The sequence below is a fragment of the Sorghum bicolor genome, chromosome 3 (assembly GCF_000003195.3).
Source record: "Sorghum bicolor cultivar BTx623 chromosome 3, Sorghum_bicolor_NCBIv3, whole genome shotgun sequence".
In the NCBI taxonomy this organism is placed as follows: Eukaryota; Viridiplantae; Streptophyta; class Magnoliopsida; order Poales; family Poaceae; genus Sorghum; species Sorghum bicolor.
In genome coordinates this window covers 58,296,755-58,316,285 of record NC_012872.2, presented here as the reverse complement: position 1 = coordinate 58,316,285, position 19,531 = coordinate 58,296,755, and the positions used below count along the sequence as shown (strand labels likewise).

Genomic DNA, 19,531 nt, shown 5'->3' with positions numbered 1-19,531 from the left:
ATTGATTTCTGTTTTCCCCTTTACTTTCGTAGGAGCAGAGCGACTCGATTATCCATGATGTTGTGATCGAGCATGACTGGTCTGGCATGCGTGTCGTGCGGCTGCGCAAATGCGCACATGGTCGCCATACCATCATGAAGCGTGCTTGGGGTGGCAAGAACACTGGCTGCGCTCTGGAGGTTTCCTTATGTTATTTCATTCCTACAAATGTGAATTGTGTACATTTATATCTAAATGCTGACTGAACTGAACGTTTGCTCAATTCGAAATGACTCATATGTATGTACCTCCCACTAACATAGGAGCAGGAGGAGCACTGTCAGTTCATCGAGTGGCAGGATGAACCTTGGCCAGAGCGCCTTCAGCGCGCGAGAGAGCATGAGGGCAAGAGGGTGAGAGAGCGTGCGAGAGCTGCGACGGAGTGGATAGATGAGTGAACAGTGTCCCATGAACAGTATCCCAAGAACCCTAGTCGGGCGGTGAGAGCTCCCTTTTTATTCGGTGGCTAACCTTGTCCAAGCGACCCACGTCCAAGCTCGCGGTCTGAGCTGGGTCTGGCCTGGCCCCAGAAGAATCACTGATTTGGTGATCCCAGTTGGGCCTGGTTAACATGGTACGACTGGCTTCTTGTAGCCAGGCCCCAAGCCTTGGCCAATGAACCAAACACCTAGTTTTAAGCCCGGGTAAGCCCATGGCCAGCCTGAGATGGCAACTAAACACACCCATGGTCTCGCATTTCCGTCGCCGTCATATCGGATGGACGAATGACGTTGCGCATGTTCCTCACATCTGCCGCCAGCCCGTGATCGTAGCCGTAGCTATAGGATGAAAACAGGTTGGATATGAATATATTTATTTTTATATTTCGATTCAGATTCAGATTTAAATACATATAGTGTCAATCATGCCATGTAATATATGTTTAGATATCGATATTATAAATATACGGTTGATTGTTTAGATACGATACACTATAATAGATGTTGAATATCCACTCTCAAATACGGATAGATGTAAACCTCTATAAATAGATTGAGTCTCAAATATTGTGAGAAATATCCGTAACATTTCTCATCCCTACGTAGCTATATATCAATCGAGGTTCAATTAATAATAATCCGGTCATTCAGTTCTCAAAGAAGAAGAAGAAGATTCAAGGACTAGCGCTGCTCCGCGGCACTGCGGTGGACCGCTGGAGGAGGGCAGATCACAGATCACCCTGCCTCACTTGCTACCTGGTGGGAGCATATGGCAAACAAGGTGCCAAAACAAGAACATAGACGCTTCAATGGAGTTTGCATATATATATTGTGTGGAACCTTTAGAAGGAAAAAAACAAGAGAATCTTTTAAAACATGCACATGACGGTGCAACAAGTTGCCTCCATAACCAAAGATGACATAATACAGAAACATAGAGCCATGTCAATGGGTGGGCAATCAATTTAGTAGAGTTTGGTTCTTTCTTTCACTCTGGTCCAAAGACCATATTTTTGGCATGTGTACTAACGAAGAGCTCCTTCCTTTACTTAAAAAAAAAAGGAAAAACAGTCAGCAGCGGCGAGAGCCGGGCATAGCTTTAATTTGCCGCTCGCGATGGCGTCATGGCGATGACCCATGGGGCGACGAACGATGACCGAGCCAGCGGCGGATCGGAGTCGCCGTCGCGTGTCGTCCACCAAGGTCCACCACGGGCTGAGCTGTGCCACCGCCCCACACTGCAGCCACAGAGTAAAGCACGTACGCACGCTATCTCGTTCCGCGCTTCGGCCAAATGAAGCCGCCATGGAACGAGGAAAACCGGGTCCTTTTTGTGGGTCACATTGAGTGTTTGTGAGTTGCGACACTGACGCACTGTAGCATTTTTGTTTGTTTGTGGCAAATACTATTTAATTATAGACTAATTAGGTTTAAAAGATTCATCTCGCGATTTACATATAAATTATTCAATTAGTTTTTGTTTTCATCTATTTTTAGTGTTTTATGCATGTGCCGTAAGATTTGATTTGACGGAAAATCTTAGAAACTTTTATTTTTGATGTGAATTAAACAAGTGCTAGAGTAACAAAATCCAAAAAAATTTTACATCGCCTCAGTCCTCTAGATCCAGTCTTCAACACATAAGATTTGGTTGTTTTTTTGACATAGATAGCAGACAACAGCAAATTCACAGTTTCAAAAAAAAGAAAGAAAAAAAGACAATAATTTGGGTCCATAATTCAGATGAACATGTACATAGCAGCTTACCAAAGCACAATAAACACACAAGTTGCTATGTACATGTGACTTGTTGTAGCTACGTTATAGATGAAGCAAGTTGCTATGTACATGTACATCCGAATGATGGACCAGGATTATTGACTTTTTTTTCTTTTTTGAAACTGTGAACTATCAACTATGCTGTTTGTCTACCATCTATGTCGAAAAAACAACCAACGCCTTGTTTAGTTCAATCCAAAAACCAAAAACTTTTTAAGATTTCCCGTCACATTGAATCTTGCGGCACATATATGGAGCATTAAATATAGATGAAAACAAAAACTAATTGCACAGTTTGCCTGTAAGGCCTTGTTTAGATGGGGAGTGAAAATTTTTTGGGTGTCACATCGGATGTTTCATAAGATGTTAAAAGAAGTATTTGGATACTAATAAAAAATAAATTACATCCTAATTAACCCATCATTAGCACATGTAGGTTAATGTAGTAGTTATGGCTAATCATGGACTAATTAGGCTTAAAAGATTCGTCTCTCAATTTACAACCAAACTGTGAAAATTAGTTTTTGTTTTCATATACATTTAATACTCTATGCATGTGTCCAAAGATTCGATGTGATGGATGAAAAGTTTTTGGGTGGGTAACTAAACTAGGCCTAAATCGCGAGACAAATCTTTTAAACCTAATTACTCAATGATTAGACAATGTTTGTCAAATAAAAACGAAAGTGCTATGTAATACCCGATTTTAAGGACAAAACCAGATATACACTATATATGAGTTTTAGAAGTCAATTCTCATATATAGCTACAAATAAGGGGTAATATCAAAAGACAATGCATAAACATATAATGTACTTAGTATAAAAGAGATAACCTTTAATAGCAAACAGCGGATAGATAACTCCAACTTCGGGTATTAAATCCACTCTACAGGATCCAACTGACTGGTTGATCACAAGCCTAAACTTCTCCTGAGGTTTGGGGGGAAATAGCAAGAGTGAGTCCATGTCGAACTCCACAAGTATAGCAACTAGATTGTATAGCTCCCACAATCTCATGATCAATGTGACATAAATAATGTAGAGCACTAAACAATAAATAATGAGCATATTTAACACACAAGATTCATCACCCTTAATGTAGATGTCCCCAAGGCCGCTCCTGACCGTGAGCTCGGCTAGTATACTAGTTTTTAACCCTCTGCAGAGGTTGCACATCTTTACCCATGAGTCATGATTTACCCTTTCGCCCGAGGTAGCTAGTCTCTTAACCCCCTTCCTAGGGAGGTCGACAGGGATCACTATGAAGTCTTTCAAAGGTTCGTCTAACAAGCTAGGGCCGCTTGGTTTCATTAGTCAGTCCGTGTGATTCACCCGCAGGAATCCACGGTCTGCTATTCCCCAATTGCGCCACAACGGGTAACCGCTAACGAGCTAGAAAAGTTACTCATACTTAACTAAAGCCAGAGCCATTATAGCCCTCATGGTTGCACTGTTGTCCCGGGTGATCACGTACAGACAAATCATCAAGTTGCTAAAAAGTTATTTTTATCGTTTATTACTTAACATTAATCTAGCCACACGATCATGGTCACAGAAATAAAATCCAAATGCTATACTTGCCTTGATCAAAGCTTTTCCTACTGGTCTTTGCTTGTAGTACCACTCTTGATCATCCACGAACTGCTCACCGTCTAATCACGATCATCGATCACACAAACAGTCGAAAAAAACATACATGAAACAAACAAGGCTACAATTAGAACAGTACACCAATCATATGAAAACAGTATGAAAAGTTTATAAAAAGATTCTACGCATCGCTACGATTTCATGGACGTAAAGATCGCGAAAATCGGAGTTGAAACGGAGAAGATATGAATTTTCTAAGATTTTATATAGAGAAATAATTAATTAATTAGGGTCACGAAAATAAAAGGTCTCAAACTGAGTATATAATTTTCCTAACACGTAGAGCTCATTAATATGAACCTAACGCGATTTGAATGGGTCAAAACGGAGTTAAAATGAACATTTTATGGCTAAAACAGTTTTAGTGGCAAACTTGTAATTATTGAAAACGTACTTTGAATCAACCCGAGGTGGATTACGCTTTCAAAGTCAGATTGCGTATTTTCTAAAACATGTTATGGAACGCGGGTTCTAAAACAGAAAAAGGCAGGGTCTCTTTAGAAAATTTTACCCCGAAGGGGTATCTTCTATTGTGGACCCTTGATCTCGATCTGGACGGTGGAGATCGGTTGGGGGGGGGTTTAGTCGCCGGAATAGTGCTCCGGCCGGCGGTCCTCCATGGCCGGTGGCGAATTTCTCGCCGGGGCTCGTGAACTACGCGCTGAGGTCCACTAAAAATGGAACCGAAGGCATGGGAACGAAGCGGGGACTCAAGCGAACTCACCTAGGGCTTCTTTTGGGTCGGGGAGAGCTTGGAGGTGCCGGACGTCGCGCGAAGGCGGTTGGATGAGCTCCTGCAAGGTGCAGCAGCCATTAGGGAAAACTGAGGTCCGACAGAGAGCAAAGTCAACGGATCGGCGACTTCGTAGGGGTGATGCGAAGCTCGTCACGGACCCAAAATCGGTGGAAGGGCAACGCAGATCGACAAGGGCGACGGCGGCTTCACTGCTTCTCCAATGAGATCCCAGAGGCGGTCACGGGATGGAGCTGGGTCGCTCGACTTCAACAGATGGAGAAAGGAGAAGGCGCAGGGAAAGGCTATGAGTTTTATAGCGGTTCGGTGCATGCTTGGGGCAAGAAATCCCGAACCATCCGGGATTTTGTTCTCGGACAGAGTCCGGCTTGGCCACGCCAAGGAAGAAGAAGGGAGAGGGCGCTGCCAGGTGGGCCCGATCCGTCAGCGTCTGGAAGAGGAGAGGAGGGAAGCGCTGGGTGAGCCGAGTGGGTTGCGGCTCGAGACGAGGGGAGAGGGGGAAGGGCGCGGGGCAGGCTGGGCTGCGGCCTGGTTTCCAGGGAGCGGCTTCCTCCTTTCTTTTTTTTTTCTGTTATTTCCAAACCCTTTTTAAATCAGTTTGAAAACCATTTTAAAGTCAGTTGGAATTATTTCGAAATTTGGGATCAAATCACTCAGCAAACAAAAGATGAATTCTCCAGCATGAATTCACATTCAGGTTACTAAACCCTAGGATTAATTTTATTTAAATGAAAATATTATTTTCCTATGTTTCATGAGCACAGAAATTCATAATTAAATCATTTTAGCTCTAATTCCCAAAAAATTAATTTTTAGGGTGTTACATGCTACAGTGTCAAAATCCAAAAACTTTTCGGTTTGTGGGTATTATAGCATTTTTATTTGTATTTGATAATAATTGTCTAATTATGGACTAATTAGGCTCAAAAGATTTGTCTCTCAAATTACAGTGTCTATATTTATGCTTTATGCATGTGCCGCAAGATTTGATGTGGTAGGAAATCTTGAAAAGTTTTTGGTTTTTGGACGGAATTGCAAAATGGGCACTGTTATTGTCCAATCATGAACTAACTAGATTCAAAAGATTTGTCTCGTAAATTACAGATAAACTATGCAATTAGTTTATTATTTTTAATCTATGCTTCATACATGTGCCATAAGATTCGATGTGACGGAAAATCTGAAATTTTTTGCAAAATCTGTGAGGAACTAGACAAGGCCTAACAAAGCCCAAATCTCACGTGTTGAAGGGTTGGATCTGTTTTGAGCCACTGGATCTGATTTGGAGGGATTGATGGAGGATACGTTGTGACTTGCTGAATCCCTGTCCGGTGTTTTTAAGGATGGAGATAACACTCTAAATGGATATCCGTGGTTTTTCTCTAGTGTTGATTTAATAAACTAAATAGATAATTATTTTTCTTATTTTTTTATTTAGTTCATTTGGGTATCAGCACCATCCCCATCCTTACGTGTTTTCGTGTAGCGCTGTATCGTATGGTGGAGCACAGGGGCGCATTCGCGGCCTGGGCTTTGGGGGCCCGGAGGCGCGGCCCAAGATGTTTGGGAGCAGCTCTTCACAAAAAAAATGCAGCCCACCAGCCCCCTGCGAGGCCCAGATTTCCAGCCCAGCAGTCCTGCAAGCCGCCGGCCGCCGCATCCTGAGTTCCTGATGCCACCATCCGAACGGCTGAACGTCGACGCTACCGAGCCGCCGCTCCTCTCTCCTCTGCTACTCGCCTACTCCGCCTCCGGCCTGCGCCCTTCGGTCGTCCGCTCGTGCCTCGACTGGCAGGCGTCCCCGCCGCTCCTCTTTGTTACTCCGCCTCCGGCAGTCCAGCCTCTGCGCGCGGCCGGCAGGATCCGCTCGTCGCCCGCGCGTGGCAGGATCCGCTCGTCCCCGACCGGCAGGACCCGCGCGGCCGGCCGTCCCGCCCCCACGGCCCCCCTGCTGCCTGCTGCGGTATATTTTTGTCTCTAATTTTCCAATCTTGACGTCCTATAAACAGATACCTACGTAGGTGATTGAGTTCTATCAAATTCCGTCAGGCTGATCTCTTACACAGCTGAACACAACTCTGACTTTGGTACCAAAATCACAGCGTTTTTAGCTGAATTTGAGCCCCTGCAACTTCTAAACGGTGTAGATTTTGATCATGTCCTTAAACAAGACTGGTAGGCCTTTGTGTCCAAAACATATTTGTTTATGATAGACTGAATCGTCAACACGTGAATTTAAGAGGAATTCTTTGATGAACATAGGATCTCAGTCTTGGTTATGAGCTCTGAACTTATAAATTGCTATTAAAAAAAGACATGATCTCATTTCTTATATCAAAACATATGACCAGTCCATGTTTCTGAGACGATTTTCCAATTGCTGCAGGACCTGATTTTTGGGCGGGCGCAGTTGCGGAGATGCAGAGGCTGGGGGATTTCAGGCTCCCTCCCTTCTTTAACTACCCGCCTTACTTCACGTAATCTGTCCTTTTTCTTGCTCTATCCACTACCTTTTATTCTCTTTCCAAACACTTCAGTGACTAGGTCTTTGCCTGCTCTCAGAAACAATGCCACCAATGTTTCTATTATCTGCAACCTTGCAGCTGTATGTGTAGGGATAATCGATGATGCTGAATTGGTTACAGTTGTAGTCTCGGTCAGTGTTTTCAGGACGAATAGTCCAATGCGAATTTTCACTCCTATACTTGGTGGTTTAATGAAATGGATTAATTACTTGTACTTGCTTTTATGCTTGCATGTTTCATACTAATGGTGCTTGCTTTCTCTTTGTTTTTTTTTTAAAAAAAACAAAGATTGATACAGAAGATGGATAATAAGGCATAAAATGACCTCTAAAAATAGAAAAGCAGTTCATGGGCACCTACTCGTCGGCATGTTGGCCCTGTTAAGGTACATTAGTCAAGGGGTATTAGTGTAATCTCCCTAGTCTAGGGTCTCTACTGTGTCCCCATGTATTCTATATATAGTCCCTCTAGGCCTCAATAGTATTAATCTAGTTCAGTCTCCCTTTATTCATAACATGGTATAGAGAAACCCTAGACTAGGGAGATTACACTAATACCCCTTGACTAATATACCTCAACAGGGCCAACAATTATCTTGTTAATTAATGACAACACATACACTTTGGGCATGTTCTGATTTGGCCCAACTTGTACGAAATGCATGTCGACCAACAATCTTGTCAGGGCCTGAGAGTTTCTGGCCTAATACAAGTGGATAGATGCTGTCTCCTGGCCCATTATGTTTTTATTTTATTGAATGGGAATTTTTCAGTTACTAGGTGTCATGTCAAGAGAGCATGCGGCACCATCACCATTGATCTAAAATTAGCTAGGTTATTATTATATCGATCGGGGATAGCCGCTAATAAGGACCAAACATTCTGTTTGTGTTGGCAATGCATGCATGCAACAAAAGTGTCAGAACACCACTGCTTGCTTGCATTGCATTGCTCGTCGCTGGATCTCAGTCTATATAAGAGGAGGCAGCTGATCGAGGAATGAAATGAAGAAGTAGGGAATTAAACTAAATAGCGATATATAGATCGATCGAGTGGATGTCGACCATGCTGGTGATGAGTAGACAGAAGAAGTTACTACTCTTGTCGTCCGGACTCCACGGTCACGGTGCTACTATCGTCTGCGCCTAGCCCGGGCAAAGATGGCAAGCCCCTCGGCGCGGACGGCAGCAACACCCTGACGATGGAGTCCGACTACTTCATTGCCTGATGGCTCCATGTTCTGGTAGGGGTGGACTTTTGGTTTTCTGTTCGGTTCTGGATCGGTTCTTCAGTTATTGAAAACATTCCCAAAAAAAAAATTAGGAATCGAGCATTTTGGTTTACAGTTTGGTTTCGATTCTAAACGAACTAATTGGATTTTGTGAGAAGAGGTTAAGACAAAAAAGTATATGCAGGTTCTAAAGTAAATTTAGGAAAAACTATCTCTATTTTAGATAATAATAATTGATAAAGGAACAATAGCAATATAGTAACACAATACTTGGCATTTAATATGAGACATCACACATAAACTAAATAGTCTTACAGAATACCAGTAAGTGAACTAAAATTCATGTATTTTGGTTCTTTTGGTTAATTCAGTTATCTGAGAGTCGGAACTGAAATTTCTTTGGTTATATATTCCTTCCTATCTGGAATCTATAAGGAGCTGAATATTTTGTTCCGGTACTTTCGGTTTCGGTCAATTATGCCCACTCCTGTGTTTAGGAACGACGCGTCGCTGCCCAAGCAGAATGCACAAAGCAAGATCGATAGGTGGGATGGCGAGGATGAGGCAGCTATGCTGCGGGTGCTGGGATCCAAGGCAATAGTGATGATTAGCTATGGAACAAAATGTGGTGGCTATCACACTAAGAATAATATTTTTTTAGTAATAGCACAACACATGTTTATGTTGTGGTATTATTTTGTTCTAAAGAAAAGAAAAAGGGAAAAAGAAAAATAGGAGGGACATGACTCCTGTCATGTTCCCTTTTGGATTCCTACTAGGGTCGTAGTAGATAGGATAGATGCTCTGCCTCGTCGCTGCTCTTCATCAGGTGGTATGGATAGAATCCATGAGTCTCCTGAGACGAATTATGTCCCAAGAAAGGGTGTGACCTCAGCGTAATTAAGTTGAACTCCTCCCTCAAGTGCACCATCCACGGCGGACAAGACGCCCTGTATGTCGACAAGGGTCTGCATACGTCAAGTCCTGCACCATCAAGGGTCTGCATAAAGTGTAACATATTTGGGCATTCTCTTTGTGCATTATTGCATTTACTCACTTTGTTAGTTATCAAAATTGCTGTTCCATTATCTTCAAAAGTCCATTTGAACTTGTTTTCATGCACTCTCTCAACACCAGAACTGAAAATTATAGCATGCTATGCTAACATATATCCCTCAGTTTGCAGCCTGTGCGTGAAACGCGGGAAAAGCAAGTGCAGTTATGGAAAGATCTGATACTCGATTACTGTAGAAGTCAGAAGATACATACAATATCCCTGGAAGAAGATTTCCCCTTGTTCTCCAATCCAAAGATAGAGAGTAATACACATCTATATTAATTGTAGTTTTGACATATGTTTCCTACAATTTCAGCGAAACATGTTCTATTAGCATATCTGTTGGCTCACTGAAAATTTGTGCCTTGCAATCTGGTGTGATGATAATGTACACAGAAAACCTACCATGAATCATTTTGAGCATACTGTACTAGTCAATACATATATGATATATTGAACCACTAGATAGTTACTTTGTTTTTGTACACTTATTTTAGTCATTGCACTGCATTTACAGGCTTTTTGTAATGCAGGATCTCTTAGCCATGAAGCAAAGGAAGTGTTCCTTGCAGCTCTCGTCAGTGAAGGTTCATTCTGTAACTATTAATACTTCTTTATTTAGCTTATGGTAGATTTTATAGTGTGCTATACTGTTTGATAATCAGTATGTGTTTAAATTTTTTTGCTGAACCTGCAGGTCGTGCAGAGTGGATGGACAAAGGTCACAAGAAGTGCCTAATTCTTTGGCTAAGGATTCAGGATTGGGCCAATTTCATATTAAACTTTGTAAGATTCCTATGTATTTCCTGAGGTGCTATCTGTTTATGAACAAATCGGGCAATGGTTCATTGTGCCATGACATTTCTCTTTGCATTTTGATTGTAGGTAAAGGATAACGGGTTGGAAGTAATGACTATCGAAGAAATACGATCTGGAATTGATACACGTGGAACTGGTGAGTTTAGCAAGCTTTCATAGTAATAAGGCCAGATTTGACATCTTCAAACATCAGTATTTTTGTGACTGGGAAACTGACCTCAAACCAACTTGCAGTAAAAAGCACTATGGTGCCTATATGTTTACTTGTAGGTGGTATTTCGTCAGTAGTATAGTACAAAGCATGCACTAGCAAATAATAGAAAATCCTTTTATCCTTTGAAAACTGGATTGCCCTTTTTCATTTATTTTCATTGTATATGGACTCTGTTACAGAACTTGAGGGAATTGATCGTGGTGTTCTCATGCGGGCTCTGCGGCAGTTGGAGCAAAAGGGAAAAGCAGCTATCTTCAAAGGCACCTCGGCCGATGATGAAGGTGTAAAATTTTCGGTGTAATTCATTTTGCAATCCCCAAATTGGCAGGCCAATAATCTCGATCAGTCGGTGTCCTTGAACATGGCATGGTGCATCCATAACCTCGATCATTCAGTGTCCTTGAAAATGGCATGACACATCCCTGCCCTGTAAAGCAGTATGGCTTCTGGTCACATCCGTCCTGAGTAGTATGTTCTTCAGTGCTGCAGTTGTTAAACTTCACAACTCATCTTTGCTGTAGTGAAAAATTGACCAAGCCTGATTAAAAATCATCTGTGGTGGCAGTTGAACTGGTCATTCCTCTTATGCTGATTTATTTTCCTATATCTAAGCAAAGGTGTTCAGGAAAGGTGTGCCATGTGTCAGACGAATTTTGAGTTCACTCGGAAATGGACGTAAGTTTCCCAGGTCGAATAGTACAGAGAACAAAATTTATCTGTGTTTGTTGGAGCAAAGGAACGTTTCATGTGAGGGGAAAAAAAATCCTTGCAAATGTTGTATGTTTGTTATGAAATTTTTTGTGAAGCATAGAAGTGCATGCATACGGATACGGTGTTATCCTCCTTTGTGTACAACCTCAAATTCAAAGATGCCAACGTTTTCGTTGCTTTTTCCCGTGGAGCCGACACTTTCGTCGCCTCAAACTCCTTGTACGCCCCGGAACTCGAGAACTTTCCTAGAAGCGAGCTGTTGATCGCCCAGTTCACGAAAAAACGAGTCAGAGTCCAGATTCTCTCTTGCTAGTTTTGCTAGCATCCCAGCCGTCCGTCCGCTCCAAGCAGAAGCAGAGGCTGGGATCCACGCCGGCGATTGGTTTCCACGCAAGAATTGGATTCGGCCGTCCGGCCACTGACAGATAGGCCACGAGGAATCAATCAGCCTGTCCCAATCAGAGGAATCTGTGGGCGGGCGAGCATCTGGCAGCGGCGAGTGGATGAGCGACAGTTTGCCGTCAATCTTGCACGTCAGCTACAAGCCTACTACGGCCTTGTTTAGTTCACCATAAAAAGCAAAAAGTTTTCAAGATTCTTCGTCACATCGAATCTTATGACACATGCATGAAACATTAAATATAGACGAAAACAAAAACTAATTATACAGTTTAGCTGTAAATCACGAGACGAATCTTTTGATCCTAGTTAGTTCATGATTAGATAATATTTATCACAAACAAACGAAAGTGCTACAGTACCGAAAACTTTTCACTTTTCGGATTGCTCCACCAATTTATTTTTGTTCAGAAACGAAAAATGGACGCGAGAATAATTCTCTGCGACCAGTAGCTAGTGGATAGCAAGCAATTGGCGTGTTGATTTGACGCCGGCTGCTCTCAACGATCAGCCAGCCATGATGGTAATGGCATCGCATAGTAGCCACTAATAATAAGGGAAGCACGAAGGAGGCCCCAGGAAAGAAGCGCTGGTTCGATGAAGCTGCATAAATAAAGCCAGCACGCAAGCCAGCAGAAGCCCATTTACATATATGCCCTTGTCCCGGTGCCTTTCCCCAGCCCCAACTCCATTATTTGCTTGATCCTTGACAAGAGAGAGAGAGAGGGAGGAAGACGAGAGGCAGAAGCAAGGGAGAAACTGCAGTTCTTCGGTTAGGCAGGTTTGTTTTCTCCTCTCTCTCTTTTTTTCCCCCAAAAGAAATCGGGGGAGCTTAGCTTTTCATGGCAAAAACTTGATTGCTTGTTTCTTTTTTTTTCTTTTCTTGCTGGAAATAGGAGGGCACAGGAAGGAAGGGGGGAGATGGCGTCAAAGAGGATTCAGAAGGAGCTCAAGGATCTGCAGAAGGACCCTCCCACCTCGTGCAGTGCAGGTCCTACTCTTTCTTGCCTACGCATCTGTCGATTTTTTGCATTTTGAGCCATACCCCTGTGTGTGTAGCTGTCAGATTTTGTGCACATGCTTCTGAACAGGCTTCTTTATTCACAGCTTCACATGTTTGCCTCCTTTGGTAGAAGTAGAACTGTACCAGCAAATTTCTAGACAAGCCAGGCAGACTGATAGTCGGGTAGATATGAGATGTTACAATAGTTATTACATGGAAATGAATTGGTTCCATTCTCACTTTTAGGTATGGTCGTAAGGTCGTTGACGGACGCGCAGGGGTTGGCCTTGACTATGTTGTGCAAATCCTTTTTTGATTTTTACCTTTCTCTCAAATGAACGGGATTAGTTAGCAACTTTAGATTTATATGTCACATGCTTAGTTTCCCTGCCAAAAATGGGAAGATGAGGGTGATATGTCAAATCATTTCATTTCTCCATTCAGTGACTGATGTAACGAGTAGTTAGCAACATAAACACAAACATTCAAGGAATATTATTATAATCACACTGAGGAATAGCTAGCATGTAGGACTCATCCTTTTTATGCTTGCCATTAGTGTTAGTGTTATTGCGTAACTAGAATGAGTTGTTCATAAAAGTACATAAAAGTTGTCATAAAACGATATATATTCTGGGGCATAATCATTGGAACACATCAAGTTACATGAATGGACTATTTTCTAGTTCGACAAATCATTCAACAATGTGACCTAGAATGATGACAGAGCAGTCTTCACTGGAAAAATGATTAGCATATCTTATTTATGGATAAAACTATATGTTTCCATTGAGCTCAGTTTTCATGTTTAAACTAGCTATACCCATGCTGTTTTCTGTAGGTGACATGCCAGTCTTTTTTTAAGTTGACATGTCAGTCATTTGTTTTTTTCCCAAAACAGTATAAAGTGTTAGTATACCATTTTCTGGAACCCTAGTTCTATTTTTAACTGCTCTGGGGATCAGAAAACATGTCTTTGTTTCTTTCAGTTGATGTACAAGCATTTTAATTCATAACTTGATGTTTCAATTACACTAGTTGTTTGGCCTGTCGAGATCAGGACATCGAACTATAACTGGAAGAGCCATGGTTATCAAATTGCTAATAACTTAATAAGTATTTTTTTTCTCACTTTCTTGATTGTGCTGTTGACCTTGGTGATGTTGTTGATTCACCGTGACAACACCATACATGAAAATAAATTATGGTTTGGAGTGCATATATGTACTGGCTACTGCTGTGTGCACGTGAAGTAATAAGCTGTCAGAATTTGTGGAGAAAGAAACTGTCCCTTTAGTTGCTTTGGTTTACAAAGAATAGACTGCGAACTAAAACTTGTTTTTCCATTTTTCTCGTTCTAATAGAATCTGTGGCAAAGCTTTTACCGCCCTTTTGGGAAAAAACAAACTAAGGCCTGACAAATAATGTCGTTCATCTTCCTTAAGTGCTATTTGGTTTTTCTTGTTTGAAGCTCTTTTAGTTGTTTTGTCTAGTAAGTTATGTTTCCCACCGAATCTCTAGTCCTAGACAGCTAGACCATATGCCCATCAGATAAGATGGCTTCAGTCTAGTTTGTGACCCTGGCTTTTCTTCATTCAAAAAACCATTTTGTGTCCCTTGTTGGTGACAACATAATCTTATTTGACAGGTCCTGTTGGTGAAGATATGTTCCACTGGCAGGCAACAATTATGGGTCCATCTGATAGCCCATATTCTGGTGGAGTTTTCCTAGTTACAATCCATTTTCCTCCTGATTATCCTTTCAAACCACCAAAGGTACAGCAAACGGTTAAGCATTTGGCCAATGATCATTCCTTATTTTTGTGCATTTTTTCCTTATTAATTTTTCCATTGAAGTTGTAAAATAAACAGATGCATAAGCTCATTTACTTCCCAAGAACATTACTCTGACATATGCACTTTATACCTGCGTCTTTTTTTGGTTGGGAAGGGGGGGGGGGAGAGCTGATATCTGCGGTGTTTAGTACCTTGATAATTCATATGATCTAATGTGCAATAGCCAGTAGCTTATCGGTGAGGTGCCATGCCACTAACCGCACTTGCTGAAAACACTGACTTTTTTTTTGGATTGGATGGACTCTTATTAGTGCAAGCTTGAAACTTTTGAAGTCTGAAATTCATATGCGTTACCAAATCCAGATATCCTTAAAAATGTCAGTCATATTCCAAATCGTGTAACCTATATATTCTATGCAATACGCAGGTGGCATTCCGCACCAAGGTGTTCCATCCAAACATCAACAGCAACGGGAGCATTTGCCTTGACATCCTGAAGGACCAGTGGAGTCCGGCACTAACCATCTCCAAGGTCGGTGATTACTCTCATGGATAACATTATCTTTTCCATGGTTGTAGGCTTGGGAGCTTACCTACCAGCATCCTCAATCTGCTCGATTTCAGGTGCTGCTGTCCATCTGCTCCCTGCTGACTGATCCAAACCCCGACGATCCTTTGGTCCCCGAGATAGCTCACATGTACAAGACGGACCGGCACAAGTACGAGAACACCGCGAGGACCTGGACCCAGAGGTACGCCATGTAGTAGTACCTGGCTGGCCTTTGGGGCCGCCGGGTCTCCGGAATCGTCGCTGCTGCTGCTGCGTTGTGTTGCCGGACCTGGACGTGTCTCCATGTTTTCGATCTGTCCTGTATAATGAATGATGAATCAAATTGGGTTTGCAGTACAGTGCACCACCGTGTGGTGCTGAATGCTGCTGTATTGTGTCACTTGGAAGCTGTTATTCTGAATGTCAAAAACTGGTGCTTGGAACCGTTTTGCGTCGGATGATGCTGCAGGCTAGTCCATGTTTGCGTCCTTTTTCCCTTTCACCTGGCTAGTCCCTGTTTTGCGTCGGATGAAGCTGTGTAAGTCTGTAACCAGATAATCTGGGCCGGTAACTAGAGGCCCATAATGGAGAAACAAACCAAAGCCTAATAATGCCACCATCGCGCAGAAAAGAAAAAAAAACAGTCGTGGACTGGCGGAAACGGCAGCGGACGGCGCTTGTCAGCTTGGGCCTTGGGATTGGGACCTGGAGAGTTTGAGGCCCCTGCCTGCCCTGGATCTTGAAATCTCTTGACTCGTCCACTGCACGTCTGCACCAGCAAGATGTCTCCTGTTCTTCAGTTTCTGATGCTTACAAAACAAAAGCTCTGCTCGTGCTCCTCGCACTTCAAGATTTTTGCACATCTCACGTACTACCCACATGTTATCCTAACTCACATACTCACATGTTATCCTATCATTGGGGAGAAATCCAAAATCTATCTACTGCAGACTATGTCTATCTCGGCTCATGAGCCATGCCATGTAAGCAACATGATTTAGCGGGTCTCATGTGATCTGATGCCGTTGGCTGTCGCATGGCTTTGTAGCTGGTCATGTACACTTAGAAATTTATTTTTTATAGTACACGAGAACATACATTTTATACCCCCATCTTGTCTCCTGCCCACAACGCTACCATTGATTGAGACGAGGAATTAGAGGCAGAAGCAAAGCGGGGTCAGTTTATATTAGTAAGACAGAAGCTCTGTTTCCAATGCATGTCCTACTAATGCTAAGAAAGCTTTTGGTAACATTGGCTTTACAGTTTCGCTGTTCTCTCTAAATTATTCTGTTATTCAGGTATATTGAAACACAGAGCTCCTGCCGTACGTTCCCAATAAAAAAGGATAGCATTGCAGAGGATTCAGAAGGAATTCTTAGACACGCAGCTGCTTCTTTTTCACATCAGGCGTGTATATTTTGAGTTACTCTTTTATATATCTTTTTACTATATTGAAATGTTCAAAAAAGCATAGTGATCTGAGCTTAGCATGCAAGTACCGCGAGGAGTATTCGCCTATTCGGTCATGTCATGCTCGTACGAATCTGAGACACCTCGCACCTGGCGCCGATTATGGCCACTTGGCCATCATCATAAACGTCTTTAGGTCCCATTGCCTTCTCATCAGCCGGACTCACTAACATACTTACAATTTACAAATGATGGAGGGACACGAGATGTCACATACAATGACAGACTAGGAAAATATAAGGCCAAGATATGCTCTGTAGAAGGAAAACATCTTAGATTGTGAAAGAGTAAGGTGGAGAAAACATATATGCTCATCCAACAATATATCGCAATAGGCTGGCATATGCTTTTTTCTGGTATATCATGATTGTGAATTTGACTGGTATCTGTATAATATTTTTTTTAGATTACTTAAATAATACATGCTGCCTATTGAAGAACATCACCATCTGTGCATATAAATAGATCTCTGTAGAAATATGATGGTGCATATACATGTCCTTAAATGTTCATGTAAAGTGGTAATAAATTGCCGAAACTTTTTGGAGCAGTCTGTCTTTACAATTGCTCTTGTTTGCAAATGAATAGAGTACCTAATTGCGCAAATAAGAGTTTCCTTTGGGGGTATTTGTTCACTGCTATATGATTTGCCTTTGAAATTTTCTTCCACTCAAATAAGTACCCTTTCTTGATGGAAATGCAATCTTAATTGATTGACAGATCCTAAATGTGAAATGAAACCATCTGCTTTTGGCAGGCAACAATGTTTGACCCATCTGCCCATATGCTGGTGGAGTCTTCAGCTCCAATATTGACTTCCGGTGATTATTCTTTTAACCACCAAATTCTAAAGGTAGTAGAATTTGTGATAAGATCTAAGTCCCTTGCTTCAATGCAAAAATGCATCTGCGTCATCAATGCTTAGTGTTCACATAGTTTTCATTCTTTACAGCGTCCTGCTTTTGATTTCCTAGATTTCAGTAAAAACTAAAGAAACATTCCTTGCTGGATACAAATTTCAGAAACAAAATTGTGTTCTATTGGTGAAAGATGACAGAAAACTTGTTGTTATATACATACTAACACCTTGCAGTTCAGATCGACAGTTGTGCTTATGGAATCACTGCTGCATGATCGGACATTAGCACCGGTCGGGAAGGGCCTGTTGTCCCGGTTCCCGAGTCGGTGCTGCCCTTCCGGGACTAAAGGCCCACCCTTTAGTCCCGGTTCTGGCAACCGGGGCTAAACCCCCCCCCCCCCCCTTTAACACCGGTTGGTACCAACCGGTGTTAAAGGGTTTCTTTTTCTTTTTTTTGGTTCATTTCTTCGGTTCTGTTTATTGTTTATATATAATATATAATAATAGGTTTTTCAATACATGTTTTGCTGATACAATAATATATTTATATTACACGCATATGAAGCATATATAAATAAAAATTATAGGCTTAGCTTAATAATTAAGCTTTGCCTATAATAAAATGAATAGACCACATCAAAAATTAAATAGATATGTAAAACGCTTTTTATATATATAGTTTTATATGTACAAAATTCGTAACACATATATACATAGAGTTTTTTCTCCCAATGTCTACAAACGATACAAATGATCATCGTTGTTTGGAATAAGAGTTTCGTTGCCGTTGAAGTGAAACTCGCCGTTTGGATTGATCACTTGGTCGCGGAGAAATCCTGCTATCGTCTCTTGGATAGCTTTGATTCGGTCTTGTTGTAGGACCTTTTCCCTCAGCCATTTCGTCTTTAATTTGAAATAAATAAAAAAGGTATTAGTTATCTAAGTTATTCAATATAATTCAGGAGATAATGAAAAGAGACATGTAACGTACTCTGAGCGTCTCTATGGATGTTTGATTGACTTGTGCCATCATGAATTTGCACACGTAATATGCACATAGATTGTTCCCCCCTTCTTGTCTTAAACACCACTGTACGATATATATATAAAAATATTCACGACCACGACAATAAGAAGGCTAAAAGTTAGCGAAAGTTTGTTAGCTAGTAGAACTTACTTGTGGATGTATTATGTTAAGCGGCGCTTTACATCCACTGAGATGTTCAAGGTCAATGAATCTTTTCCAAACCCTATACACAGCCATTGTGGATCGTGAACTAATAATTACAGAGTCATATTATGTTATTTTTGTAGCTGAGATCGATATTACGTACCTTTAAATAATGTTTACCATTTGTTGATAATTTTCTTGTGGTTTTCTCATTGAGTCAAAGATTATCAACCGGTTCTTGGGAATTTCAGTGACCATGAGTATCCAGTGAAAGTTGTTTACACACACATATATATATAGTCAGTCCTATAATGTAAAATAAAATATGCATGCACTTAATAACTATATAACTCACTCGAAGTTGAAGGGGAAGAGTATTTTTTGTTTTTCTTTTTGGTTCACAAAGAACCTCATAAGATTGGTGCAGACTTCTGTCTCATGATCTGCTGTCCACACTGCCTGCGGAGCCTTGAAAACAATATAAGGGTCAACGAACCCAATACTATTGTCATTTCTCATTCTGACCTCTCTCATTTGGTGCCTGCATATATACATACAAATCCTAAGTGCGTAAGGATTATATACATGTAATTAAAGAAGTTAGAAGTATAATAAAAAGAAAAAAATACTTACAGACAAAAGCAGCTGACAAGAGATTTGTCAAGAGCGTCGAGGTGGCATAATTGGTGCAATTCTTCGAACTCCACGTATATGAAGTCATCTCCACGGAAGTAGTGATGTTGTCTAATACGAACAGAAATCCAATTCTCTCCCCTTTAGATGCCTCAATGCACCATTTGTTTATTGCAAACATTTGTGTGCCGAGCTCGTGTAAACGCTTAGGGTCGAATAGACTCCTGCCCGGTTCATATCTTGCCCTCCATTGATCAACTACCTCGGCTTTTTCAAATGTTTGGCATCCAGAATGGCGGCAATTTCTTCCATATTTAAACCGCTCTGTCCAAAGTAACGCTCAAGCGAGTCTAGCTCAGACAACACTAAGGATTTCTTTGGCATCAAGTCTTCATTTGAGCCGTATTGATTTGGCACAATCAAAGG

At 41.5% G+C, this 19,531-nt stretch overlaps 2 protein-coding genes across 2 annotated transcripts; both read left to right on the top strand.

The window, feature by feature from the left end:
- Window positions 6,342-11,220, top strand: LOC8058266 (vacuolar protein sorting-associated protein 25). The gene is made up of 7 exons (XM_002458210.2): window positions 6,342-6,627; window positions 7,051-7,141; window positions 9,599-9,738; window positions 10,010-10,063; window positions 10,174-10,262; window positions 10,362-10,431; window positions 10,689-11,220. Exons 2-7 carry the CDS (start codon window positions 7,083-7,085, stop codon window positions 10,808-10,810), a joined length of 534 nt encoding a protein of 177 aa, XP_002458255.1. The 5' UTR covers window positions 6,342-6,627; window positions 7,051-7,082; the 3' UTR covers window positions 10,811-11,220.
- LOC110433794 (ubiquitin-conjugating enzyme E2 5A) lies at window positions 12,053-15,442 on the top strand. Its single transcript, XM_021456394.1, has 5 exons — window positions 12,053-12,400; window positions 12,516-12,610; window positions 14,271-14,398; window positions 14,847-14,951; window positions 15,044-15,442. Exons 2-5 carry the CDS (start codon window positions 12,541-12,543, stop codon window positions 15,182-15,184), a joined length of 444 nt encoding a protein of 147 aa, XP_021312069.1. The 5' UTR covers window positions 12,053-12,400; window positions 12,516-12,540; the 3' UTR covers window positions 15,185-15,442.

Coding starts and splice junctions, on each gene's coding strand:
- LOC8058266 (XM_002458210.2), top strand. CDS start 7,083: ATGCAGAGGCTGGGGGATTTCAGGCTCCCTCCCTTCTTTAACTACCCG. Junction 7,142..9,598: donor AACTACCCGCCTTACTTCAC/GTAATCTGTCCT, acceptor TATATCCCTCAG/TTTGCAGCCTGTGCGTGAAA. Junction 10,064..10,173: donor TGCAGCTCTCGTCAGTGAAG/GTTCATTCTGTA, acceptor CTGAACCTGCAG/GTCGTGCAGAGTGGATGGAC.
- LOC110433794 (XM_021456394.1), top strand. CDS start 12,541: ATGGCGTCAAAGAGGATTCAGAAGGAGCTCAAGGATCTGCAGAAGGAC. Junction 12,611..14,270: donor TCCCACCTCGTGCAGTGCAG/GTCCTACTCTTT, acceptor CTTATTTGACAG/GTCCTGTTGGTGAAGATATG. Junction 14,952..15,043: donor CGGCACTAACCATCTCCAAG/GTCGGTGATTAC, acceptor GCTCGATTTCAG/GTGCTGCTGTCCATCTGCTC.